This window comes from Dendrobates tinctorius, unplaced genomic scaffold (genome assembly GCF_039654945.1).
Source record: "Dendrobates tinctorius isolate UK_male_01 unplaced genomic scaffold, ASM3965494v1 ptg000162l, whole genome shotgun sequence".
NCBI classification, from domain to species: domain Eukaryota; kingdom Metazoa; phylum Chordata; class Amphibia; order Anura; family Dendrobatidae; genus Dendrobates; species Dendrobates tinctorius.
Genome location: NW_027361829.1, coordinates 26,013,007 through 26,040,624, shown reverse-complemented (window position 1 = coordinate 26,040,624; position 27,618 = coordinate 26,013,007). Strand labels below are relative to the sequence as shown.

The following is a 27,618-nucleotide window of genomic DNA, read 5'->3' as shown; positions in this document are numbered from 1 at the left end:
GATTAGTCGACTTTATTCTTCGGGTCGGTCCGATTACAGCAATACCATATTTATACCTTTTTTTATGTTTGACAGCTGTCACACACTAAAAGACTCTTTATTGCGAAAACTAGTTTTTCTATCACCATATTTTGAGAGCTATAATTTTTTCATATTTTGGTCGACAGAGTCATATGATGGCTTGTTTTTTGCGGGATGAGCTGACGTTTTTATTGGTACCATTTTAAGGCACATGACATTTTTTGATCACTTTCTATTCTGATTTTCGGGGGACAGAATGATCAAAAACCAGCAATTTAAGAATTGCTTTTTGTTTTTTATATACTGTTGGCTTGGAGGCTTGCTGTCATAAAAAAAAGGCCACCTCACTGAATGACCCGGAAGGACCCCGTGGCGAACTTGGTGCCAGGGGTCTCCATGGAGACCCTAAGGACAACGTGATAGCATCGCGTTCTGATGGAAGCGCACAGGGAGCCCCCTCCCTGTGCGATGCTTCTCTATGCCGCTGTCACTACTGACAGCAGCATCAGAGGGGTTAAATGCCCCTGATCGGTGCTAGCACCGATCGTGGGCATTGCTGCGGGGTGTCAGCTGTCACATACAGCTGTCACCCGCATGCGATCGCCGCGGCGCTCAGCGTGAGGCTGCGCGATCGTGCCGTCGTACTAGTACTGCTGTTTGCGGGAATGCACTTCCCACAGAGCAGTACTAGTACGGCGCATGTCGGGAAGGGGTTAATGGTGTTGCAGGCTCTGTGGCCTTTCAGAGAAGGTAAAGTATATATACTGACAGGCATGAGACTTGGATTGCACATAGGTGGACGTCCTGTCACTAAACATGGAAGTTATAAAGGTAATTGTTTGCACCAGAAATTTTTAGAGGCTTCTTAGCGAAAAGGGTGAATACATATGCACTTGCTAATTTTAAGTTATTTGATCCCATAAATTTAATTTATGCCAATATTTCTCTCACTTCATTTAATTAGACTATTTAGTGCTGCTGCATAACACACAAATCGGATCACAAAAATATTTAAACACAGGTTGTAACGTGACAAAGTAGATAGAAAGCCAAGGGGCTGAATACTTTCTCATCCCACTGTACATGTGTCATAGTGTGCCACTTGTAGAGATGTGAAGGTCACTTGCATGCATCGTATATTAAGCTATTTTATTAGGAGCATGAACATCAGGAGTGAACATAGCAATAAATCATTTGAATATACCCTGATACTAGTGTCCTAATTCTCACTGAGAGCAGGGTAATTTACAAGCATAGATAGAGAAGCACATGTGGTACAAGTTCTTACCTTATGTGGGTGGTGGTGCCAGGCCCCGGCGCGTTTCGACGCACTGCCGCCTTCTTGTACTACATGTGCTTCTCTATCTATGGGTTGTGAATTACCCTACTCTCAATGAGACTTAGGACACTACACTGTGTGCAAAATTATTAGGCAAATGAGTATTTTATTCACATCATCCTTTTTATACATGTTGTCCTACTGCAAGCTGTATAGGCTTGAAAGCCAACTGCCTATTATGTAAATCAGGTGATTTGCATCTCTGTAATGAGGAGGGGTGTGGTCTAATGACATCAACACCCTATATAAGCTGTGCTTAACTATTAGACAACTTCCTTTCCTTTGGCAAAATGGGTCAGAAGAAAGATTTTACAGACTCTGAAAAGTAAAAAATTGTGAGATGTCTTGCAGGGGGATGCAGCAGTCTTGAAATTGCCAAACTTTTGAAGCGTGATCACCGAACTATCAAGCATTTCATGGCAAATAGCCAACAGGGTCGCAAGAAGCATCTTGATAAAAAAAGGCGCAAAATAACTGCCCATAAATTGAGGAAAATCAAGCGTCAAGATGCCATTTGCCACCAGTTTTGCCATATTTCAGAGCTGCAACGCTACTGGAGTATCAAAAAGCACAAGGTGTGCCATACTCAGGGACATGGCCAAGGTAAGGAAGGCTGAAAAATGACCACCTTTGAACAAGAAACATAAGATAAACCGTCAAGACTGGGCCAAGAAATGTCTTAAGACTGATTTTTCTAAGGTTTTATGGACTGATGAAATGAGTGACTCTTGATGGGCCAGATGGATGGGCCCGATGCTGGATCAGTAAAGGGCAGAGAGCTCCACTCCGACTCAGACGCCAGCAAGGTGGAGGTGGGGTACTGGTATGGGCTGGTATCTTCAAAGATGAACTCGTGGGACCTTTTCGGGTTGAGGAAGGAGTGAAGCTCAACTCCCAGACCTACTGCCAGTTTCTGGTTGACACTTTCTTCAAGCAGTGGTGCAGCAAGAAGTCGGTATCGTTCAAGAAAAACATGATTTTCATGCAGGACAATGCTCGATCACATGCATCCAAATACTCCACAGCGTGACTAGCCAGTGAAGGTCTAAAAGAAGAAAAAATAATGACATGGCCCTCTTATTCACCTGATCTAAACCCCATAGAGAACCTGTGGCCCCTCATAAAATGTGAGATCTGCAAGGAGGGAAAACAGTACACCTCTCGGAACATAGTCTGGGAGGCTGTGGTGGCTGCTGCATGCAATGTTGATCGTAAACAGATCAAGCAACTGACAGAATCTATGGATGGAAGGCTTTTGAGTGTCATTGTAAAGAATATTGGCTATATTGGTCACTGATTTTTTTTTTTTTTTTTGAATGTCAGAAATGTTTATTTCTAAATTTTGTGTTATATTGGTTTACCTGGTGAAAATAAACAAGTGAGATGGGCATATATTTGGTTTTTATTAAGTTGCCTAATAATTCTGCACAGTAATAGTTACCTGAAAAAGCAGATATCCTCCAAAGGTAGCCAAATCTAAAAAAAAAAACACACAAACTTCCAAAAATATTAAGCTTTGATATTTGAGTCTTTTGGGTTGATTGAGATCATAGTTGTTGTTCAATAATAAAAAGAATCCTCTCAAATACAACTTGCCTAATTCTGCAAGCAGTGTAGTATCAGGATATATTCAATTGAGTTATCATTGTTTGGCACACAGTGGGATTGTCTCCCTAATTCGTTATTCTTGTGATCTGTGGCGCCATCTTGTGGTTTCCTACTTTGTCAGTCTATTATGCATTTTTGTATTATTCTATCAATAAAGATTTGTATGCATTTTTCATTATACGCAATTTTTGTGTACATTTTCTTATATGATCTGATTCTCTTGTACTGAACTATTTACTTTTCCCATATAGGTAGGTTGTCACTTGAATATGGGTGTATAGTGTCTACATATCCAAATTAGCAATGGATAAAATATAACTTTTAATCATATGTTAAAATAATTGACAAAACATCACCCTCGTGAAAACCTCACACCAACAACCACGACAACGAAGAAAACAACAGATAAAAGATATACTCACAGGTTCTCACTGTCCTGAAGTAGAGTATATGGCCTCTATTTCAATGCCAAGTCTATATTTTGGAATGGTTACTGGATGGATAAGATAACTAAGGCTAGTTTCACATTAGCGTTTTTTTGCGCAGCGCATCGTGCGCATAAAAAAACGCAAAGAAAAACGCAAAACAAATGTGCGTTTTTTTTTCTTCATGCGCACGCTGATGCGTCAAAATAACGCAGTGTTACTTGCGTTTTACATGCGTTTTTGCATGCGGTTGCGTTTTTTATGCGCATTCGTTTTTAGGTGTGACATTTCACAATAGCAAAATCTTTGACCACCAATGGGTCACCAGTGGGCGTGTTTCATTGGAATGTTTTATAGACCCTGTACTGCTGAATTCATCAGATTTTGCTGCTGTTTCCGGTGTCAAGATGGACTTGCGTCTGGATAATTTCCGCTTCAAGCTGGATCTTGACATTGCGCTGTCTCAGGCGTATGTCTTTTGTTGCCAGCAAGAAAGGGAGAGGGAGAGACAGCAGAGACGGCAGCGGCGTCGGTTTTGGAGGCATCCAATCATCGAACTCCGGCCAAGCCGTGGAGCATATCACACGCTGTACAGCGAGCTACAGGAAAACCCGGAGAAATTTGCTGACTATACACGGATGTCCCAGGAAAGCTTCCTTGACTTGCTGGGTATGGTTGAAGGAAACATCCGGAGAAGGGACACTCAGCTCCGGCGTGCCATTCCTCCCGAAGAAAGGCTCCTTGTCACCTTACGGTATGTATGTTGTTATGTTTGCATAATTTTTTTGGCTTTTTATTTTTTTTTTTTTTTGGTCCAAAAAATTAGGTTTTTTTTGGCTATTGATTTTTAACATTATTTTTGTGAAATTGCTTTTTTGCATAATGGTTTTTCTTCTGGCATGTACTAATCCCAAGCCTTTATAAAATGTTTTTTTGCTATGTTGTATTAAAAAAACATGCAAAATAGTTAGGCCATGTACTTTTTTATTTTCAGTGTTTTTAGTAATACCCAAGACAGAAATATAATTATTTTTTCTTTTTATGTTTGGCAGGTTCCTGGCAACTGGAGAGAGTCTTTCATCCCTGCATTTCCAGTACCGGCTGGGAATCTCAACTTTATCTGGGATTGTTGCCGACACCTGCAGGGCTCTGTGGGATGTTCTGTGTCCGGAGTTTCTGCCATTGCCCACTGCCGAAAAGTGGCTTCAAATATCGGAGAAATTCTGGGCAGTCTGCAATTTCCCGAACTGCCTAGGAGCGGTGGACGGGAAGCACATCCGCATCACAAAACCCGCAAGAAGTGGCTCCGAGTACTACAACTACAAGAAGTACTTTTCCACAGTCCTAATGGCCATTGCGGATGCAGACTGCCGGTTTGTGGCGGTGGACATAGGGGCATTCGGACGGGGCAACGATTCACAGACTTTTAAGAACTCTGATATGGGCTGGAGGTTGTACGGCAACCATTTCAATTTTCCACTGGCACGGCCTCTTCCCCAAACCCAAACTCCACCACTGCCATTTGTAGTGGTTGGGGATGAGGCATTTCAGATGTGCCCAAACCTGCTGAAGCCGTACTCCAGCCGTGACTTGGACCACCGCAAGAAAATTTTCAACTACAGGCTTACGAGGGCTCGCAGGACTGTAGAGTGCGCCTTTGGCATTCTAGTGTCCAGATGGCGAATTCTCAGCACCGCCATCAATCTCAAAATGGAAACAGTTGATGAGGTCGTGAAGGCATGCGTGGTTCTCCACAATTTTGTTATGGCAAAGGAGCGGCCGAACTTTGACATGGATGAGCCTGCTGCCAACCCTTTGCCAGATTTTACTCAGCACCCTCTTCGGTCCTCAGTCGAAGTTGCCCAAATGAGGGACCAATTTGCGGACTACTTTTTATCCGATGTTGGTCGTGTAGCATGGCAGGATCAAATGGTTTAATATTTTTGTTGTTTGTTAAAAATAAAATACATGGTTTTTTATACCTGTACCCAGTGTACTGTGTCTTAACAAACTCCACTACTCATCTGCCCAGGTTAAATTGAAGAAAGGGAAACCACCATAAAAAAAAATATAAATATATATCTATATAAATATATATTTATATATTTTTATATATATATATATATATATATATTTTTTTTTTTTTTTTTTTTTGGTGGTTTCCCTTTCTTTACTTTCTACCGGATGGTCAGCCATCCAACTCTGAAAGGGATACTATATTTCATTTTTGTTTTATTTTTATATATATATATATATATATATATATATATATATATATATATATATATATATATATATATATAAAAAAAAAAAAAGAAATATAGTATCCCTTTCAGAGTTGGATGGCTGACCATCCGGTAGAAAGTAAAGAAAAACAAACCATAGTGTAGGGCGCAGTGTGTGCAGGCGGCGAAAGACACAATAACCAAACATTATTTTGAAAAAAAAATATAACATTTATTTAAATTATTTTTTAGTTGCTGGAAACTGGGGGGTGTGGAGGGATGAGGAACGGCTTTGGGTGGAGTAAGGGGTTCTAGGGGAAGGAGGAACCAAAGAAGTGGGGGAAGGGAGCTGAGGCAAGGAAAGTTGTGAAGTGGGAGGTGAGGGAGGAGGGAGGGTAAGAGTCCTCCTCTTTGTTTTTTTAGGACGGTGGCCCGTCGTCTTCCTGCTGTCCTCGCTTGAGCCTGAGGACTGGCTAGACCCCGGGGACCGCCTTGAGCCTCTGGACCGCCTTGAGCCTCTGGACTGCCTTGAGCCTCTGGAACGCCTGGAGGCTGGGGACTGGCTGGAGCTGGGGGACCGCCTGGCACTTGTTGACCGCCTGCCAGGATCTTGTTCCAGCTGTGGCATGCTGGAGGTGGTGGATGTCCTGGCAGGGGCCGTAAATATTGAATGCGGGTCCCCCAGCTGATGCTGCTCCGAGGTGGTGGTGGTGGTGGTGGTGGTGGCGGTCCATGCAGGCGTGGTGGCTGTGGCGGTCCATACCGGGGTGGTCCTCCCGCTGGTGGTGGTGGTTGCGGCGCTCAAGGCAGGGGTGGTGACGACGGGCCATCCAGTGGTGTTGGCGGCAGCAGTGGTGGGCCAGGCAGGAGCAGCGCTTGGCATGGTGTTGGCGGGTAAGTGTCCAGCTGCACTCGGACTTGGGGCGGTATATTGGTGTCCGGCGAGGCTTGGAAGTGTGGTGGCTGTGCAGTGATATGCAGCAGAAGTAGGTAATGCTGTAAAACGAGTCAGTGGTGGCACCGGTGGAAATGCCACCACTGACTGCTGCATAATCCTACTCTGCTGCATAGCCTGCATAAAAGCATTGTTGCAGGCCTGCATGACAGTCAACTGGAGGTCAGGGGTAAGGTGTTCCGCCGTGTCCCGAGCTATTTGGGTATAAAAATGATGCGCTGGTCTGGCGAGGTCGTCTTCCAGGCGCTCAAGGCGACCCTCGATAGACTTGTAGCGTTGGTCCAAAAGGAGGAAACCACTCTCAAGTCTATCGGAGAGTGCCTTGAGGCTACTCTGAAAGACCGAGCTCAATTCAACGAACTCGGGCATGAGAGGCCTGTCCAAGGTCCTCTGCCGCTGCTGGCGGGAAGTGCCCGCAAAACCAGTGGCAGAGACCTGGGACAGGGGAACACCTGAGCGACCAGCTTCCTGGTCTCCAGATGACTGTGGTGCAGACCTGCAAGGTGCTTCCTCGCTGATGGATGGCTGGGAGGGGTCCGGGGCAGCTTGATGAAGGACCGCTTCGGGACCAGGTTGCAGGGTGCTGCTCCAGGTGCTGTGAAAAGAAAAGAAAGAAATTACTACCATAAATTAACAATCGCCAACTCCTGTGGAATAGAAAAGCACAGAATAAAACACAATACAACTAGAAAATACTTACGTTCGGGAGGCAAGGACCGGTCTTAAAAATGCCAAGGCACGATGGTATCGGTACTTCGTGCCGGTCCTTGCCGCAGCACCACTGCGAACCTTATTCTCCTGACGGATATCCCTGTTGAAGCGGTCCTTCATCGAGCGCCAACGGGTTCTGACTTTGTTCACTGTGATGGAAAAAAAAAAAAAAAGAAAAAAAGTAAGACTATGCACTGGAGGCTGTGATCATCCAACTGTGTGTGATGATAGAAACTCCATGGAGTTAATAGCATCACACACAGTTGGGTGATCCCGGCCAAGATCACTGCTGCATCACACTGCATTTAAATACTTACGAAAATCCTTGCGGACCCGGGGAGAGGCGTTGTCCCAGCCATCCATCAGCGATGCGGCCACCTCGTTCCAGAGCCGCCGGATCACCACGTTGTCCGAGTGCAGTTGGTGACGGGTGTCCCACAACGGGAATCGCTCCTGGACTAGACGGATGAGCTCGTCGTTGTCCAGGGCGAGGTCCTCCTCCCGCTGTGGAGCCTAGAAAAGGCACCTCTTCCGACAAGCCTATAACCTGCAGTAACCACCGATCGACCAAACCGCTGCACGACCAGCTCTACCCTCGCCTACTGTATTATCACCCATCCCTTGAAGATTGTGAGCCCTCGCGGGCAGGGTCCTCTCTCCTCCTGTACCAGTTATGACTTGTATTGTTTAAGATTATTGTACTTGTTTTTATGTATACCCCCCTCACATGTAAAGCGCCATGGAATAAATGGCGCTATAACAATAAATAATAATAATAATAATAGAAAAGAAAGACAAACATTAATCTTTGAAAGATTTTTTAAAAAAAAATATCGATAACTAGCTGAAGAGCCCGGCGCTGCCCGGGCATAGTAACTAACTGTGGCTAGTTATATAAATTTAAAATTATCCTCCATCCCATAGTCCCGTGCCCATATTCCATCATACATATCCTCCATCCCATAGTCCTGTGCCCATATACCCATCATACATATTCGCCATCCCATATGCCTGTGCCCATATACCCATCATACATATTCGCCATCCCATATGCCTGTGCCCATATACCCATCATACATATTCGCCATCCCATAGTCCCGTGCCCATATACCATCATACATATCCTCCATCCCATGCCCATATACCCATCATATATATCCTCCATCCCATAGTCCCGTGCCCATATTCCATCATACATATCCTCCATCCCATAGTCCTGTGCCCATATACCCATCATACATATTCGCCATCTCATATGCCTGTGCCCATATACACATGATACATGTTCGCCATCCCATAGTCCCGTGCCCATATACCATCATACATATCCTCTATCCCGTGCCCATATACCCATCATATATATCCTCCATCCCATAGTCCCGTGCCCATATACCCAAACAAACAAACACACACACACACACACACATACACACTTTGAGCCCTAGATATTGATAAACAATCCATGAAAAAATTATTTGTTTTAAATGGAAATAAATGGAAAAAAAACAACAAACATCGAAAAAAACAACCATGAAAATTTAAAAAAAAAAAACTAAAAAATACCAAAAAAAAAAAAAAAAAAACCAGACTAGAAAATAAGTAAAAAAAAAAAAAAAACAGTCCGTCTGTACTTACATCACGTCTACCCGCCCGCACTTGGCCTTGCTGCTCCTGCCGTTCCTCCGGTGGTGGTGGCGTGATGGAGGATGAGCTCTGAAAATTAAACCAAAAAAATTAATCACATGTGTTTATTTTTTCAAATCCATACGGAAGCATAGTACTCACTTCTTCTGCCTCTTGCCCTGTCCCGGGGACATATTCTTCACCAGATGAAGACATGCTGCAATAAAAAATAAAAGAGACATAAGTACATAGAAATGTATTGAAATTTCAGCCAGACATTAGGTTTTTCATACTTACATTGGTGCAGCTTGTGCTGTGTGTCCACTAGTGAGCAATCCTTAAAGTATTGTGGAATCCCAGTGCCCACACCATTTTATCACCTTGGTTCAATTTTTTTTTTTTACTGTCTAGACCAAATTTCAGTCATGTTTATGTAAAAAACGCATGCGCATAAAAACGCAAGACCATGCGCAAGTATTGCGCTCCCATAGGCTCCAATGTGGTGTTTTTGCGCTTTCCGTGCGCATTCCGTGCGCATGCGTTGTTTTAACGAGACAGGGCGGAACCAAAAATGCAACATGTTGCGTCTGACGCGCCTGGCGCAAAAGACAAAAAAACGCATGCGCACGAAAGCGCAAATATGCGCAAGACCATGCGCACATCATGTAAAATATAGGTGCGCAGTGCGCATGCGCACTGGTGCGCCCGATGCGCTGCGCACAAAAGCGCTAATGTGAAACCAGCCTAAGTACACCAGGCTTCCACTGGAGCAAAATGCCAATATCACATTCATAAAGTCATACCATCAATCTAAGAGAACCACCAAAATTATTACTGTAAACGCATCAAAACGTGCTCTGTGCATATCATTAGTTTTTTGAAAACCCTCCAAAATAGGCTCAAAAAAGGGTTTTATACCAATCATGGATTGCTTGCAAATGAGCACTCATTGCATAAATAGAGAGTTGCAAATTGGCTAATAAACATGAGGCCATGTGAATTATTGCAGCTTGCTAGAGGAGGCAGAGGGGAGAAAAAGTTATTTTTTGCAGAATGATCATAACCAAGAACCATGCTACCTCACTACAACTGTGAGCATTCACAATGATCAATTTGTATGAACATATCAAAAGTGCCACTTTAGTATGCTCTTATTGCAGCTTTTACATAGACAGATCTCACCTGGTACCGAGGAATCCAGTCTCTCCAATAGCTTTACCATGACACTAAGCCCATGTTGCGCTATCAGTCTGGTATTGCCTGCCTCCAGATTGCGTCTCCCGACGCGTTTCGTTAAAGTACACTCATCAGGGGAGTCTTAGCAAAGATATCCGGCTGCCTTACCGTAGTCCCCCACTCTCGTGGTTGAAATAACACTCACTGGCGGCCGCGTCACTCAAAGACACGCCCCCGGTGTGTGACGCGCTTCCAGTTGACGGACGCTATTAGTGACATCACACATACCCGGCCTATGGAACGCTCCTGTCGCTATGGTGATCAACAGGAGTTTAGAGCGAAAAAAGCTCCCGTTCAGATCCATTATCTTGCGGCCCTCATAAACATCGCGCCGTCCACAAAATTAACTCTTTGCCGTTGGGAATCCTCAAAAAACCTAATACAGCTCCAAAAAACAATAGACCATAATAAACTTTCCTTAAAATAAAAAGTTTCTATGTCTGCGCATGTCTCCCACTTTAAATGTGTTTTATATGTTAGGGGACAAAAAAATCAAGAGTGGCATGATTCAGAAAATCTCACAACACCCCGTGGCAACAACCATGTGTATAATATCCAGTGAGATATGAGAAAATTATGAGCGAGGTTTATTGTCCAGGGTTTTAACTATTAAATACGTGAAGGGAAGAGGGAAAGAAGTGGGGGGGGGGGGACCTGGATCTGGTGATCTGGAGGCAGGCAATACCAGACTGATAGCGCAACATGGGCTTAGTGTCATGGTAAATCTATTGGAGAGACTGGATTCCTCGTCTATGTAAAAGCCGCAATAAGAGCATACTAAAGTGGCATTTTTGATATGTTCATGCTAATTGATCATTGTGAATGCTCACAGTTGTAGTGAGGTAGCATGGTTCTTGGTTAGGATCATTCTGCAAAAAATAACTTTTTCTCCCCTCTGCCTCCTCTAGCAAGCTGCAATAATTCACATGGCCTCATGTTTATTAGCCAATTTGCAACTCTCTATTTATGCAATGAGTGCTCATTTGCAAGCAATCCATGATTGGTATAAAACCCCTTTTTGAGCCTATTTTGGAGGATTTTCAAAAATCTAATGATATGCACAGAGCACTTTTTGAAGAGTTTACAGTAATAATTTTGGTGGTTCGCTTAGATTGATGGTATGACTTTATGAATGTGATATTGGCATTTTGCTCCAGTGGAAGCCTGGTGTACTTAGTTATCTTATCCATCCAGTAACCATTCCAAAATATAGACTTGGCATTGAAATAGAGGCCATATACTCTACTTCAGGACAGTGAGATCCTGTGAGTATATCTTTTATCTGTTGTTTTCTTCGTTGTCGTGGTTGGTGGTGTGATGTTTTCACAAGGGTGATGTTTTGGCAATTATTTTAACATATGATTAAAAGTTATATTTCATCCATTGCTAATTTGAATTTACATTTTGGATATAAAATCCCGCTACTCTAATAGTGTCTGCATATATTTCTCATATTTGCCACAATTGTTGACACCCACCTCCACCCCTTTCGCATGGAAGCTAATTAAGGGGCCATTATAGAGCGTGGAAACTAATTCAGGGTTTATTATACAGCGTGTGAACTAATTCGGGGGTCATTATACAACATGGAAGCTTATGGGGGCATTATACAGCGTGGGAACTAATTCAGGGGCCATTATACAGCATGGAGGCTTATGGGGGCATTGTATAGCTTGGAAGCTTATGCTGGTACAATTATACAGCTTGGAAACTAATGCGGGGGCCATTATAAAGCGTGGAAATTAATTAGGGGGCGATTATACATTATTGAAACTAGTACAGGGGCCATTATACAGCATGGGAGCTAATGTGGGCCACCCATACTGTGTATAGGGAAGCTGTGGGCCCACCATACTGTGTATATGGGAGCTGTGGGCCCACCATACTGTGTATAGGGGAGCTGTGTGCACTCAATACTGCATACTATATATACTATACTGTGTACTGGAGAGGTGCAGGGGCATCATACTGTACATGGGGGGACTCAGGGGACATTATTAAATTTTAAGTGGACACTTAAGGAATATTGTTCTAGGGACATGCATTGTCAAACGTTAACATGGAGCATTATTACGTTCTAGGGACAAAATGTCGACAATGTTTTCTAAGACACTTGCACAGGACATTATATAGGGAGCAATTTTGCCATCTAGAGGGCACAAACAAGACATTTTAGTATGTAAGGGGCACAGTAGGGGCGTTAGTATGTGGGGCATTAGAGGATGGCTTTTGTATTACACAACAGGTGCAGTAATGGGGACAGTGGCTCAGTATTGGGGTGACAGGAGGATGAGCAGTTTGTGCAGGTTGTGGATAGATGTGGACAGTGCTAGAAATGTGAGAAGTCAGATGTGCCTGTGCTGTAATCTCTGCAGCTCAGTCCTGGCTGGAGAAGTTGTCATGTTGGTCTGGGCCAGATGGAAAAGATGGGAAAAGTGATGACTCCATGAGAAATATCAGCTGTGAGTCACCTTCTATAACTGTGCTGTAATCTCTTACATGTTCTGCAGGACTGGTATCTACCACTATATGTCACCATATGACGGTAATATCAGTGTTGGTCTTTGTGTAGAGATTTTTTTCCCAGTTACGGTGAGGTCATCTGCTAAGGTTCTCCTGTACCCACAATTATGGTGTCCCCCGTAGTTGTAATCAGGGTTACCTGGCTAGTGGCCATTCATGAGCTGAACCCCGAGTGACCTCTGTCTGCTGGTGGTGGTTATAATTGAGTCACACATTTCTCTATTCTTTGTTTTTATTGCAGAGAGTATTTGGAGAAGGCAGACATTCTCGATGGTCGGTATTGTGCACAGAAATTTGGTGATGGTATGGTCGCTCTTCCAGTTCTTGAAGAAAAATTTAGTGAATTTGTACAAGAAGATCTCTTAAGCAATATAGTCCCTGGAAGCTCCTGCATTAAAATTTTGATAGCTGTAAGTATTGGTTTCTTTTATTAAAAAATAGATACAAAATCATTTTATTTTTTTGTCTGCATTATACTGTAACTTTTCTTTGTTGACCCCATTACAAGTTTCCATTGTTCTCGTGGCTGTGGAGGCGAACTAACTGTGACTGAATCATTGGAAGAATGTAATGGTGCAACGACTTTAAACGTCCGGTGGCCCACATTTAACTCTGCAATGATGTTCTAAAATGTCATTGCAGTGTTGACTGCTGCACTAGCAGAAGCCGGGAGTCGACTGTCATACACAGCCAGACTCCTCATACAGGAGGCAGGAATGGTTTTTAATATCCTGCAGAACCTCGCGTGCAAACAATAGAAGACAATACAGAGTAATACGATGCAACAATTCACAAAACGAGATAAGTGAGTCACGAAGGGTGAATGCTTACCATCTCTGCCTTCCTGATGGCAGTATACATTGAGCAAGTGCTCTTTATACTGTATAGGAGGCGCTAACCGCCACCAATCATGGGATCGCCATTAGTGAGCAGGAGCTGCTTGGTCCTGGCAGACGCCCTCAGCCCTGCTGTTTAACCCCTTAATGACCAGGGGTATTTTTGGTTTTACATTTTCATTTTACCCTCCCCTTCTTTCCAGAGCCATAACTTTTTTATTTTTCCGTTTATATGGCCATGTGAGGGCTTATTTTTTGCGGGACGAGTTGTACTCGAAAACGGGAAAAAAAATTCCAAGTGCCGTGAAATTGCAAAAAAAAAGTGCAATCCCACACTTGTTTTTTGCTTGGCTTTTTTGTTAGGTTCACTAGATGCTAAATCTGACCTGCCATTATGATTCTCCAGGTCATTACGAGTTCATAGACACCAAACATGTCTATGTCCTCTTTTATCTAAGTGGTGAAAAAAAATTCCAAAGTTTGCTAAAAAAAAAAAAAAATTGCGCAATTTTCCGAGACCCGTAGCGTCTCCATTTTTCATGATCTGGGGTCGGGTGAGGGCTTTTTTTATTCCGTGCAGGACTGACGTTTTTAATGATACCACTTTTGTGCAGATACGTTCTTTTGATCGCCCGTTATTGCATTTTAATGCAATGTCTTGGTGACCAAAAAAACGTAATTCTGGCGTTTTGAGCTTTTTTTTTTTATTGATCGGGCGATTCTGAACGCGGCGATACCTAATGTGTATGTGGGATTTTTTTTTTACTGTTTTATTTTGATTGGGGCGAAAGGGGGGTGATTTGAACTTTTTAGGTTTTTTAATTATTTTTTATTTTTAAACATTTTTTTTTTTTTTACTTTTGGCATGCTTCAATAGCCTCCATAGGAGGCTAGAAGCTTGCGCAACCCGATCGGCTCTGCTACATATGGGCGATGAGCAGATCGCCCATATGTAGCAGATTTACTGCTGTTCTTTCATCGCCGACCACCGGGTGGCGCTGAAAGCCATATGCCTGGAACAATCATAGAGACCTCTGGTTGTCCAGGCAACATGACGCCGACCCCTGATCACGTGACGGGGGTCGGTGATGACGTCATTTCCGGCCCGGAGGCCGGAAATGCTATTTAACTGCCTGCTGTCAGCTTTGACAGCGGCATTTAACTAGTTAATAGGCACGGGGGCGGACGACTATTCCGCTCGCGCCTATTGCAGGCACATGTCAGCTGTTCATAACAGCTGACATGTCCCGGCTTTGATGCGGGCTCAGCGCCGGAGCCCTCATCAAAGCAGGGGAAATGTCTGATGACGGACTGTGTCCGTCATTGGACATTAAGGGGTTAATTAGGGCTCTGAATTTTCCCATTAATTGTGCTAATATGCCAGCTACAAAGGAAATCTATCATGTAAAATCATATTTAACCCCTTCCCAACATTTGCAGTGTATAGAGTTGAAGCCAGAAGTTCACATCCACCATATAAAAAGTCACATATGCATGTTTGTCTCAATATCTGACATGAAATCAGAATAAACCTTTCCCGTTTTAGGTCAATTAGAATTACCATAATTATTTATTGTTAGGCTGTGTTCACACGTCGCGTTTTTTTCGCGTTTCCGCGGCGGTTTTAAACGCGCGATTTTGCATTCCTATGGGATTCCGCAATGCTGTGCTAATGCTGCATTTTTTTCCGCGGCGGAATCGCATTGCGGTATAAAACGCAGCATGCTCGTTAATTTAGCGGAATCGCGGCGATCCCGCACCCATAGGAATGCATTGTTCTGCTTACTTTCCGCATGGTGCCATACCCTTCTCAGGTAGGAAGGTATTCGGGCCGGCCTTAGATAAAATACTGGAGAATGTCTCTGATAACAAAAAAGGGTTTCCCGAGGAAAAAACAATGATATTTTCCCTTTCAGAGGTCCCGTCCTTACCAAAGGCAGGAATATAGAGGGAAAGGGAGATCAACTCGCTGGGAATACCCAAAAGGGGGAAAGAGTAGGGCCCCCCTTCTCGCTCCGGACAAAGTTCCAAGAGCAGGAGACAATGACGCCATACCAGTAGGGGGTCACCTCAGACACTTCTCGGGGGCATGGGGACTCTCATCTCCCAGAACCGGTGGATTCTCCATACGGTCTCCCAGGACTATACCCTCGAATTCACAAAAAAAAAACCCCAGCACGGTTTGTAGTTACAAATCCCCGCTCCAAAACCCTTATAGACCCTATATGGGCAGACGTAAAAGAACTGTTAAGGTCAGAAGGTTCCGGTTCCAGAAACAGAGAGGTCAGGGCCACTCTTCAACTCTCTTCATAGTAAAAAAAAAAAAACGTCAGGGGAGAGTCAGACCATTATAAATTTAAAGCCGCTGAACCAATGGATCCGATACAAAAGGTTTCAAATGGAGTCCCTTAAAACCACCATCCCGCTGATAGATCGGAACTCTGCAATGTGCACAATAGATCTAAAAAGTGCATACTATCACGTTCCCATCCACCCTCACCCTCAGAAATTCCTTCGATTTGCATTAAAAATAGGAAGCCGGTACTACCATTTTCAGTTCCAGGCTCTTCCTTTCGGCCTAGCTTCAGCACCTCGGGTTTTTACGAAGCTGGTCGCCGAGATCGTAGCACACTTAAGACAAAACGGCATAATCATCGTGCCATACCTGGACGACTTCCTCGTAATATCCCACTCCGCATCGGCGTTAAAGAAGCAACTAGTCTCGGTAATTGCCACGCTCGAGATTCTAGGTTGGATCCTCAACAAAGACAAGTCGGACCTGCAGCCCGGTACCCAGAAAAAATTCCTGGGAGTCATGTTAGATTCCGAAAAAAGAATCTCGTTTTTACCGGAAGTTAAAAAAACAAACAAAAAAAAAAACCATCATGAGCAAAGTTAGTCAGCTCTGGCGAGATCGAATATCCATAAGGGCTGCAATGAAGATCCTAGGTACCCTGACAGCATGCAAACCCTGCGTGATGTGGAGCCAGGCTCACACAAGAAGCCTACAAAGAGAAATCCTGGCAAAATGGGACAGACGGCAGGCCTCTCTTGACAGGGAGATTCGGCCATCTCCAGCCTTAAAATCATCTGTGAAGTGGTGGATCAGTCACAAAAATATCAGCCAGGGGTTGCCTTGGATCCTGTCACTATGCATAACTATTGTCACGGACGCCAGCAGGTAAGGATGGGGGGCCATCTGGAAGGAAGATACCTTCAAGGAACATGGCCCGGAAACATCAGTTCACAGTCCTCAAACTACAGAGAACTACGAGCAGTTTGGGAGACACTAAAAAGAAGCAGTTCGAGTCTACAAGACCAGCATATAAAAGTCATGTCAGACAACGTGACCACAGTATCTTTCCTACGTCATCAGGGGGGTCCGAGACACAGAAAGCTTCAGGACCTAGCAGCCCGCATCTTCACCTGGGCGGAGAACAATGTTCGCTCCAAATCAGCGGTACATATAGAAGGCTCCAGGCACAACATAGCCGACTATCTGAGCAGACAAGAAGTCCGAGCCACCAAGTGGGAAGTGAAAGAGGACATATTCAGAGACTTGTGCCATCGGTGGGGAACCCCCCAGCTGGACCTCTACGCGACAAGAAAGAATGCCAAGCTACAGAGATTCTTCTCCCTCAATCCAGCGGACCATCCAGAGGGGGTCGACACCTTGAATCAGAGATGGGAAGGGGGACTGCTATACGGGTTCCCCCCCCATTGCTATAATACCGAGATTCCTCAGAAAGATCCAGGAGGAAGGAGCATGGGTGATGCTAGTGGTACCCTTCTGGCCCTGGCTCCATCTACCAATGACAGAAGACCTGCTTTCACAGGGCCCAGTTCTGCACCCAAATCCGGAGAACCTACAGTTGGCTGCATGGATCCTGAGAGGGAGATCTTCAAATCCAGAGGCCTCTCTGACCAGGTGATCTCAACGATGCAGGCCAGCCGTAAGCCCGTTATGAGTGCAATCTATCTTAAGATTTGGAGGAAGTTTGGCTCAAAAGGTGGTAGTACCCCCCATAGACCTGTCTCGCCCAGATATCCCTCAAATCCTTGACTTCCTCCAGGCAGGATTTAATAAAGGTCTGAGGCCAAGCACATTGAAAGTCCAGATAGCAGATTTAAGTACTTTCTTTGACTTCTTGGCCTCTCATCCATGGATAGCGCATTTACAAAGGCCATCCAGAGGTTGAAACCCACGTTAAGGAAAACAGTTCCCCCCGTGGGACCTAAATCTGGTACTTAACGCTCTATGCAGACCCCCATACGAGCTAATATCGGAGATAGATGTCTCACACACAAAAAAACATCTTTTTAGTAGCCATCACCTCAGCCAAGCGGCTGGGTGAGATTCAGGCCCTGTCAGTCCAGAACCCCTACATCCAAATATTTGACGACCGCATAGTACTAAAACTCAACCCAGGATTCCTCCCTAAGGTAGTATCTCCACAGAATTTAAACCAGGAGATAGTCCTACCCTCATTCTGCCCATCCCCGAAAAACGATAAAGAAAAATTTTTTCACTCATTAGACTTCAGACGAGCGGTCACACGCTACTTAGAGGCCACTCGACTGTGGAGACAGGACACAAAATTGTTTGTCCAATATAGGGGTAGAAATAAGGGTAAAGGAGCATCTACGCACTTCCTAGCAAGGTGGATAACGTCAGCTATCTCCTCAGCATACAAAGCTGAAGGATTACCTATACCAGAAGGGCTTAGAGCTCATTCCACTAGGGCGATAGCAACGTTATGGGCAGAGAGGGCGGGTGCCTCTGTAGAGCAAATATGCTGGGCCTCCACCTGGTCTACACTAAACACTTTCTGTAGACACTATAATTGGACACGTTGGCAGCTAGCCAGACTACCTTTGGTGTTAAAGTGCTACAAGCAGTAGTCCCACCCTAATGAATTCTTACTTTGGTATTCTCCATGGTGCTGTCAGGAGGGACGTCCTCTAAAACGGAGATTAGACCTACCGGTAATGTTGTTTCCAGGAGTCCATCCTGACAGCACTGGTAGTTCCCTCCCGATGACTTGTATTTGTAATAATATGCTTGTACGAAATCTCAATAAATAATGCATCCATACTGACGTGGTAATTGTAAAAATCACTGGGGAGTGGGAGGGGACCTGTAACCTCTCGTGCATTTCCTGTCCCTATAAGGATGAAAGGAATGACAACCTCCATGGTGGTGTTGTCAGGATGGACTCCTGGAAACATCATTACCGGTAGGTCTAATCCCTGGTTTTTATTTTTATTTATTTTTATTTTTTTTTACAGGGATATGGTACCCAGGGCCTGGAGGAGAGTTTCCTCTCCTCAAGACCGTGGTAGCCACATGCGGAAAGTAAGCGGAACAATGCATTTGAATTCCTGCGATTCCGCACAAAGAATGAGCCTGCTGCGTATTTTTCCGCGATGCGATTTTGCCGCGTAAAAATACGCAGCATTAGCACAGCATGTGCGGAATGCCATTGAATTCAATGGGCTGCTTATTTTATGCGTTTTTGCAGCGTTTTTGCAGCAAAAATCCGCTGGAATTCTGGAAGTGTGCACACAGCGTTACTGTGCTTTTCTGTGTTTCGGTATTGAAACGTTTTATCATGTTATGTGAATAAATTGTTGTATTCAAGTGACAAGACATAACTGTATAGGGAAGAAACGGGGGGAACACAAAGGCCAACACAGGAGGGAAGGTATAGGGAGAGGAATTTTTCATATTCTGAGTGTGATATCAATGGCTCATCATCACTAGAATGGTGATGTCATTCAATTGCTAAATTCAGATGAATTTCTGAATGATGTCCTGGGTAACCAAGCTCTCATATATTTGTATGAGTCCAAGTTCAGCCAACTGTCAGACTATGAGCTCTTCCATGTGAATAAGGTTATCTACCTCCTCAACCCGTTCCAATTTAGAAGGAATGGTGATTGATTTCCAATGTCTGGGGATAATCTGTCTCATTGCAGCTAAAAATACTCTAAGGGTACGTGCACACGCTGCGGATTGGGGTGTGGATTTGGCCGCGCAGATTTTGTAAAATCTGCAGGTTTAATCTGCAGGTCAAAACACCTGCGGTTTTTCATCTCCACAATGGAGGAGATGGCAAACCGCAGCGGAATCCGCAGAAAGAATTGACATGTCAATTCTTTCTGTGGTTTAGAAACCGCAGGAAAACCACGCGGAAAAATCCGCACCGTCTGCACTGCGGATTTCAATATCCATAGGATATTATGGTACTGTACACCACAGCAAAAACTGCTGCTGTTCCGCAGCAGCCAAATCCGCTGCGGAACCACAGCAGAATCCGCAGCGTGTGCACACACCCTAAATAGTCCCTTTTTAATGGCAGAAATAAATATAGGGAATATTGATATTAAAGCGGTTTCTGGAGAGTTCAGGAAGTTAGTGCTGAATAATTTATTAAAGAGATCAAACAATCCTGTCCACAATTTGGATATTCAGGAGCAAGACCACCAAATTTGAGTCATGTTACCTACAGTGGAGTCACATCTCCAACACGTATTTGTTATATTAGGATACATATGATGAATGCGGTCTGCTGTCCTTTACCATCTGGAGACGATCTTATAATTTAGTTTCCTGGATGTGACATGATATAGATAGTTTGTGAGTAACAATGAATGATTTATGCCAATCAGAAGTACAGATGTTTTTACCTAGCTCCTTCTTCCATTGGTCTTGATAGGGAACACAGGTACCCAGCACCTCTTCCCTCTTCAGCAGCCCACATAACAAAGAAATACACTGCAAAGGAAGTCTCCTCCCAATACAGATTTTTTCAAAATCAGTTAAAGGTCTGCTCCACATGGCTCATGGCTGGTAATTGAATAATATCTACTATTGATATGTTGAAAAAGTGAAAAAGCAGCACAAACAATATAAGAAAAAAGGGGGTGCACGCTCCCAGGTATATACCAAACCTTTTAAAGCATCCATCAAAAATTGAAAGCAGCACGCCTTTTCAAAAGTATGAAGAAAATTTATTCAGCCCATCGGGCTATGTGCCCATTCAGTGCAACGTTTCGGTCCAGAAAGGGTGTGGACCTTTCTCAAGCAGTGCAATGTGACAAATGAGTGCTTTTTTATAGCACACCAGTTATACAGGTATTTTACAATAATTATGCAATATAAAAAACATGAAGATGAATCTCCAGCATAGTGATATACAATCAAGGAGTGCTCACTTAAAATAAAGTGCCAAAGTGCATTACATAAAAACATAATATACACAAAGATATGAATATCATGCACAAGAGATAATTAATTATCAGCGGCAGCTGATGAATGTACATTTAATGAATATGACTCACCCTAATGCCATTAGAAACACCAAGCCCCAGCGTCCACAATAGCAGAGTGCGCAGGGCAGGAAATAAGCTGCGGTGTATATCACACTACCGCTCATGCGCAGTAGTGCATTGTGGTAATCAGCGCCATCTTAGAAGATGGAAAAAATAAACAGACATGCGCGATCTCACTATTCAAGCGCAGTAACACATCTCATCTATCAGCGCCATTTTAAAAAAGGGAAAACTATACCCTATTGCAAAAATTGTGTAATTGCATTCATAAAGCGCTCACTCTCTTAAGAGAATTCTCATATAGGGAGTGAATGTTAAGCCACATAAGAGTTTGCTTATAGCAAGTAACATCATTGGTATAAGGAAAAAGTCCTTAGGAAACAGGAACACCTCCCATTAGCTGGGATTGGTAACCCATGACCGATAAGTAGGAAGGGTGGTGAACCCTGTAGAGGCACAACAACCAAACCATACAAATCTGGACGATCCCATACAATACCACAAGTTCAAGTCCCCACAGATGGCACATTCACTATATAGATCAAAGACAAATAGAAGGCATCAAACATATATTATGCATTTCAATTTTATTTATTGCAAAAGGGTCAATTATAGTTTCCCATTAAATATATCATGAAAAAATACAAAAGGGCCATAGGTGAGTCAAAATTTACTATTGATATGGTGGTACCCCATCCAAGGCTGACCAGATGAACACCCTGGTGTAATAAGACTCTAACGGTTTTAAGCCACTCGGGAGACAACCTGTCTCATCTAGGACAATGGATTACCTAGTGTGCCTAAGAAACGGAAACCACTATCATCCTGAGTATCCTAGTTTCTTTAAATGCTTCCAATTCTTCCACCTTTTTTAGATTGTTACTGATTGTGCATTGGGAATTTCCTTTTATCAAAATCTCTCATCCTTTTTGGACATTTCTGTCATTTAGAATATCCAGCCATTGGACCTTTCCTACCTCTTTCCGAGTCCATTCAAATCTGCCTTTCTAAAGTTCAACCTTAAAGTCTGAGTCCTTGCTGTAGTTCCTGCTTTTGTAATCTAAAATTCCAGGATAGCATAATCGCTGCCTACCAAATTCCCTTCCACCTTTATTTCCTCAACCATTTCCTCCCTGTTGGTAAGAATTAAGTTCAAGATGGCCTATCTTATTGTTCTCTCTTCTACCTTTTGAAAGATAAAGTTGTCGACAAGAGAAGATAAGAATTTTCTGGACCCATTACTTTTGCCTGAGAGAGATCCCCAACAAATATTAGGATAGTAACAATCACTATGTCGTACTTTTTTGAGTGGAAACATCTGATGTAAATCTTCATCCATATCTTCAATCTGTCTAGGTGATCTACAGTAAACACCTACAATAGTGTCCTTTCTGTTCTCTCCTTGTATTCTTACTCAAACAGTTTCTACAGATCTACCATTCTCTGAAGCTGGGATCACTGTAGAGATGTACGCTTTTTTAACATACAATGCCACACCTCCCGTCTTAAGCCTGTTTCTAATGAATAAGTTGTAGCCTTCAAAGTTTGTATTCCAATCATGTGTATCATCCCACCAAGTTTCTGTGATGCCCATGGCATCATACTTGTCTTTCTGTGTTAGCAGCTCTAATTCTTTGTTTGTTTCCCATGCTCTGCGCATTTGCATAGACACATTTTAGTTTGTAGTCGATTTCTCTTGCTCCTCTATTTTCTTTCAGAATTTGTGTTTTTTATTTTTTATTTGCACTTCTAATAGCAGGTTCTCAAAAGAATTCTTTAGTTGCATACTTTTTCCTGGCCATATATTTCCCATCCCATATTGCTCTACATGTAGTTTAAAGCTTTCCTTATGATTGTAGTAAGGCTTTTATCAAATGTGTTTTTCTGTTTTTGTAAGATGCAACCCATCTCTAGCAAGGAGTTCATCATGTAAGCAATTCACTCCATAGTCAAGAAAACCAAAACATTGCTGACTCCACCATTGACTTATAGCCAGTTGTTCACCTGTAAAATCCTGTTCATTCTCCTTGTTCAATGTCCATCCAATGGAAGGATGGATAAGAAGACAACCTGCTTCGGTTTTTTCACTTTCCGGCCTTGGTCGTCAAAGTCTCTGCCTATAGTCTCCAGGTCCTTTCTTGCTGTATCATTTGTTCCTATGTGTATTACTAGGCATGGGTAGTCAGCTGTAGTACTGAAGAGTCATGATACCCCATCAGACACATCTTTGTGTTGGGCACATTGAAGACAGCACACTTCTCATGAGATGATGTCCGTTCAGCAGATAGCCTCAGGCATTTTTAATTACAGCAGGATCCTACGTTCCCATATAAATGTAGGCTTCAGCCTTAAAGAGGATTCACATTAGGCAGGTCTCAGCAACAAGAATCACCTTATCGTGGCTGCCAGGTATACATGAATTGGCCAAATTATGCGCTAAGTAGTCTCAATTTTTCATATTTTCTAGTGCAGTAATGCAATTCAAATTTCATACATTTCATGTTTGCATACTATAGCGCTATAGAGCACCACATCGTATGGGTAATCTCCTTCCCCATATTGAACAAAATGAATGGTTTCTAAACTGTTTGTAAAGATTTCCTTCAAGCATCTCGATCGCGCTACACCCAAAGATCTTCAGACTCGTTGCGACTCTACACTCTTCCCAGAATGTGCAAATGACCCCCTCCTTGAGCTTCAATTCCTGGTTTCAGTAACTTTGATGAATAAATATAGACAAGACCTCTAATATTATTTATAGGGATCCAACCTCTTTGTCTAACATGCAAAAAAAAAAAACATCTTCATATTCGCATGATGATTTGTCAAAGATTGTGGTAGACTGCAGTTCATATAAGTGAGACGTAACTCTTCATTTAGAATGAAGGACTTGGTAGTAGGTCTGGGGGAAATCAATGTGAAATAATTGCAGAATACTTACAACGCGTGATTAATCATCTTCTAGCTTGCAATGTATTTTTATCTGATCTAGAGAACCTTACAGTACTTCTACATGTTGCCTGTATTTCAGAATCCCATCCACTCCAAAAGACATAGAGTTCAACCCCCAGCACAGAAATTACAGAGTGACCTGTACAACGTTCTGAAAAGCTACGGATTGACCTGGACACAGAGTTTTGAAAGCGATCTTCCTCACTCTTGGCAGCAACATGGTGACTTAGTTGTTTTGGGCAAGGACTGCTTTTCTAACCCCATATGGAGACAGTTAGGTATAGAGTACCATTATTATTGGGTAGTAATAGAGCTTACATTGGAAATCAGAAAGTGACTATTCATCTTCTGTAGGTGATGAGCTTTGGTCCTGTGTAGCACGCGCTCTAGGAGCTAAACGCCTAGCAATACAAGGCCGTGTGCAGAACGACGGCCTGAGATCACCCAATGTGACTTTGCTCCTAGGGGACAGTGGTTGGGTGGAGCACAAGGACAATGGCATTCGGTATGTACGTCTACAGGGAAAATTCTGTTGTCATTTTTACTTTTCTGGTCTTACGATTTCCACATTAATTTGCAGATACACCTTTGATTTGACCAAGTGCATGTTCTCTGCTGGAAACATAGTAGAAAAACAGAGAATAGCGACTCTTGCGTGTTCTGGAGAGATCATCGTGGATCTCTACGCTGGTATGGTGTGCTTTTTACCTCCTAATTTTATACACATGGGCCCCGTTCATCATTGCCTTTGCTCCTGATTTTTGTCTAGCTTTGAGGATGCATTTGTACAATGTGTAGAAATATTTTTTTCTCCCGTCAATCCTTATCCTTTTTATACCAAATGCCATTCCCTTTAAAGGGAATCTGTCACCTATTTTTTCAACCTCAAGCTGCAGCCACTGCCATCAGGGGTTTATCTACGGCATTTTGTAATGCTGTAGATAAGCCCCAGATGTAACCTGAAAGAGAAGAAAAACGAGTTATATTATACTCACCCAGGGGTGGTCCGGGTCTGGTTTTGGTCAGATGGGTGTTGCCGTCCTGTCCGGCGCCTCCCATCTTCTAGCGATGATGTCCTCTTTTTTGCTTCCCATCATGGCTCCGGTGCAGGCGCACTGCTCTGCCCTGTTGAGGGTAAAGCAGAGTCCTGCGGTGCGCAGGCGCCGGACCGCTCTGAGCTTTCCCGGCCCCTGCGCACTGCAGTACTCTGCCCTGCCCTCAACAGGGCAGAGTAGTGCGCCGGAGCCGCTACGGGAAGCAAAGAAGAGGACTTCACCACTAGAAGATGGGAGGTGCCGGACCGCCCCTGGGTGAGTATAATATAACTCGTTTTTCTTCTCTTTCAGGTTACATCAGGGGCTTATCTACAGCATTACAGAATGCTGTAGATAAGCCCCTGATGGCGGTGGCCGCAGCTTGAGGTCGAAAAAACAGGTGACAGATTCCCTTTACGGCATCATACCGTGCTTTTGGCAGTATGAATCTGACAGGTTAATTTTAAGAATTAGAAGTATTGATAAAGATCTTCCCAAATGTTATGGCAAAACAATTCCCTTTTCCTGCAGATGTTTAATACTGTATGGATAATTATAATTGTAGGCATTGGATACTTCACCCTGCCATTCCTGGTTCACGCTGGTGCAGCTTTCGTTCATGCCTGTGAGTGGAACCCTCACGCTGTGACAGCTTTACGACGAAACCTGGAGCTGAACAAGGTGTCTCAAAAATGCCAAATTCATGAAGGTGACAACAGACAGGTAACTAAATCTATTATTACTTTGCTTATTAATCTATTCTAATTAAAAATGGAATAGTCTCTTCTATAATTGCCAAACAAAACAGTACCCCGTGGTCTCTGGACTGAGAGAGTTTTTCCTATACAGTATGTTAAAGTGTTGTCATGACCAGCCACTGCAGACCTCGCACATGAGCGCTGCACATATCCACAGCATCCCTGCGCCTCTGCAGCCAGGTGTACACTTCCTGGCTTCAGAGGCGCCCTTGTGCATGGACGAAGCCATCTTCTGAACTTTCGCTCATGCGCAGTGCACCTCAAAAGCTGTGTGTATGGTTCTGGTTTCAAAGGCACAATGAACATGAACAAAAGGTCAGAGGATGGCTTCGGCCATACACAAAGGTCCCTCTGAAGCCGGGAAGTGTACACCTGACTGCAGAGGCGCAGTGACGCTGCTGAAATGTGCGGCGTGCGTGTGCGAGCTTTGCAATGGCTGCAAATTATGTTATCACACTCATAGAGGTGTGATAACATGGAAAAGAGGGTGGACTAGTTTGTGTAACTAAAAAATATATAGAATCCAGCACCCTTACAAAAGATATACACTAGTGGCATATAATTTCGTAATTGCCTGAAGATTTGACTCCGGCTTGTTAATTGTCAAATAGCAGCCCCTGTGCTTAACCCTCGGTGCCACATCCGTCAAAATGGCAGCCAGCTTGCAACGGACATCGCACTGCAACACTGCACCAGGCATTGATGGTCCTCTTGACTGTGGGATTACTAGACCCCCCAATGTAACACTTGTTTCTTTATTTTATAACCGTTCTCTTTGATCAGCTTATAAACAGTGGTGGAAAAAATCACTTTAAGTACATTGGCCCATGATGTGACTCTATCACGAGGGGTCGATTTGTTTCCATGTCAACCACGGTGTAATAAATGTTCCCAAGTTTTCCATCATTCTACTCACATCAAACTATAAGATATTTAGTCATAAACAAAATAAGCACAATGCCAGGACTGGTTGTCTTCATCTTACCTCCCCAAAAAATGGAATAAAGACCTATTAAAACGTCATACGTAGGGAAAAGTGGTCTGGTATGCTGGGAACTGGGCTCACGGTAAGAGAGTCCGACTGACCGCGAAACTGGAAAACAAGCTTTGTGTGGAGCTGCGCCATTCCAAGGATACCGCAGCAGGTCCGCTGCTTCTCGGGAGCCTGTGGTGCCATCTTCATCTGTGATGCCACTGTGACTCCGGGCCAGAAGGAGCCGCACTTCTCTGTTTGTCACATGAATCTCTGCAGTTTCCCCTAATATAGACAGATGTTGGACAGTGTTCCTGCTTCTTCCTGTTGGTATACAGTTGTGGCCAAAAGTATTGACACCCCTGCAATTTTGTCAGATAATACTCAGCTTCTTCCTGAAAATGATTGCAAACACAAATTCTTTGTTATTAGTATCTTCATTTAATTTGTCTTAGGCTAGTTTCACACTAGCGTTTTTGAGCGCAGCGACGGCCTGCGCACGGCCGCCGCTAAGCCCCGCCCCCTGCCGCACCTCCGCCGGTAGCTCCGCCTACCGGCGCATGACGCTGCATGCGCCCTGCGTCCCCTATCTTTATCACTGGGGGAGCAGGCCGTGTGCAGTATGCGTTTGGCGGCGCATGCGCCTTTTGACGGTGCGCCGGCGCAACCAAACTGCAGCAGGTTGCATTTGGCGCAGGTCGGCGCACCATCAAAAGGACGCATGCGCCGCCAAACGCATACTGCGCACGGCCTGCACCCCCAGTGATAAAGATAGGGGGCGCATGCAGCGTCATGCGCCGGTGGGCGGAGCTACCGGCGGAGGTGCGGCAGGGGCGGGGCTTAGCGGCGGCCGTGCGCAGACCATTGCTGCGCTCAAAAACGCTAGTGTGAAACTAGCCTTAAATGAAAAAACACAAAAAGAATTGTCCTAAAGCCAAATTGGATATAATTCCACACCAAACATAAAAAAGAGGGTAGACAAAAGTGTTGGCACTGTTCGAAAAATCATGTGATACTTCTCTAATTTGTGTAATTAACAGCACCTGTAACTTACCTCTGGCACC

At 43.8% G+C, this 27,618-nt stretch overlaps 1 protein-coding gene across 2 annotated transcripts in view; it reads left to right on the top strand.

The window, feature by feature from the left end:
• TRMT12 (tRNA methyltransferase 12 homolog) overlaps nt 1-27,618 on the top strand; it is a 154,488-nt gene that overhangs the window by 48,013 nt on the left and 78,857 nt on the right. For both annotated transcript variants that reach the window (XM_073549924.1, XM_073549925.1), the window contains exons 3-7: nt 12,908-13,076; nt 23,869-24,067; nt 24,144-24,294; nt 24,370-24,479; nt 25,389-25,546. In XM_073549924.1, the coding sequence (XP_073406025.1) occupies nt 12,908-13,076; nt 23,869-24,067; nt 24,144-24,294; nt 24,370-24,479; nt 25,389-25,546 (787 nt within the window). The remainder of the gene's footprint in view (nt 1-12,907; nt 13,077-23,868; nt 24,068-24,143; nt 24,295-24,369; nt 24,480-25,388; nt 25,547-27,618) is intronic.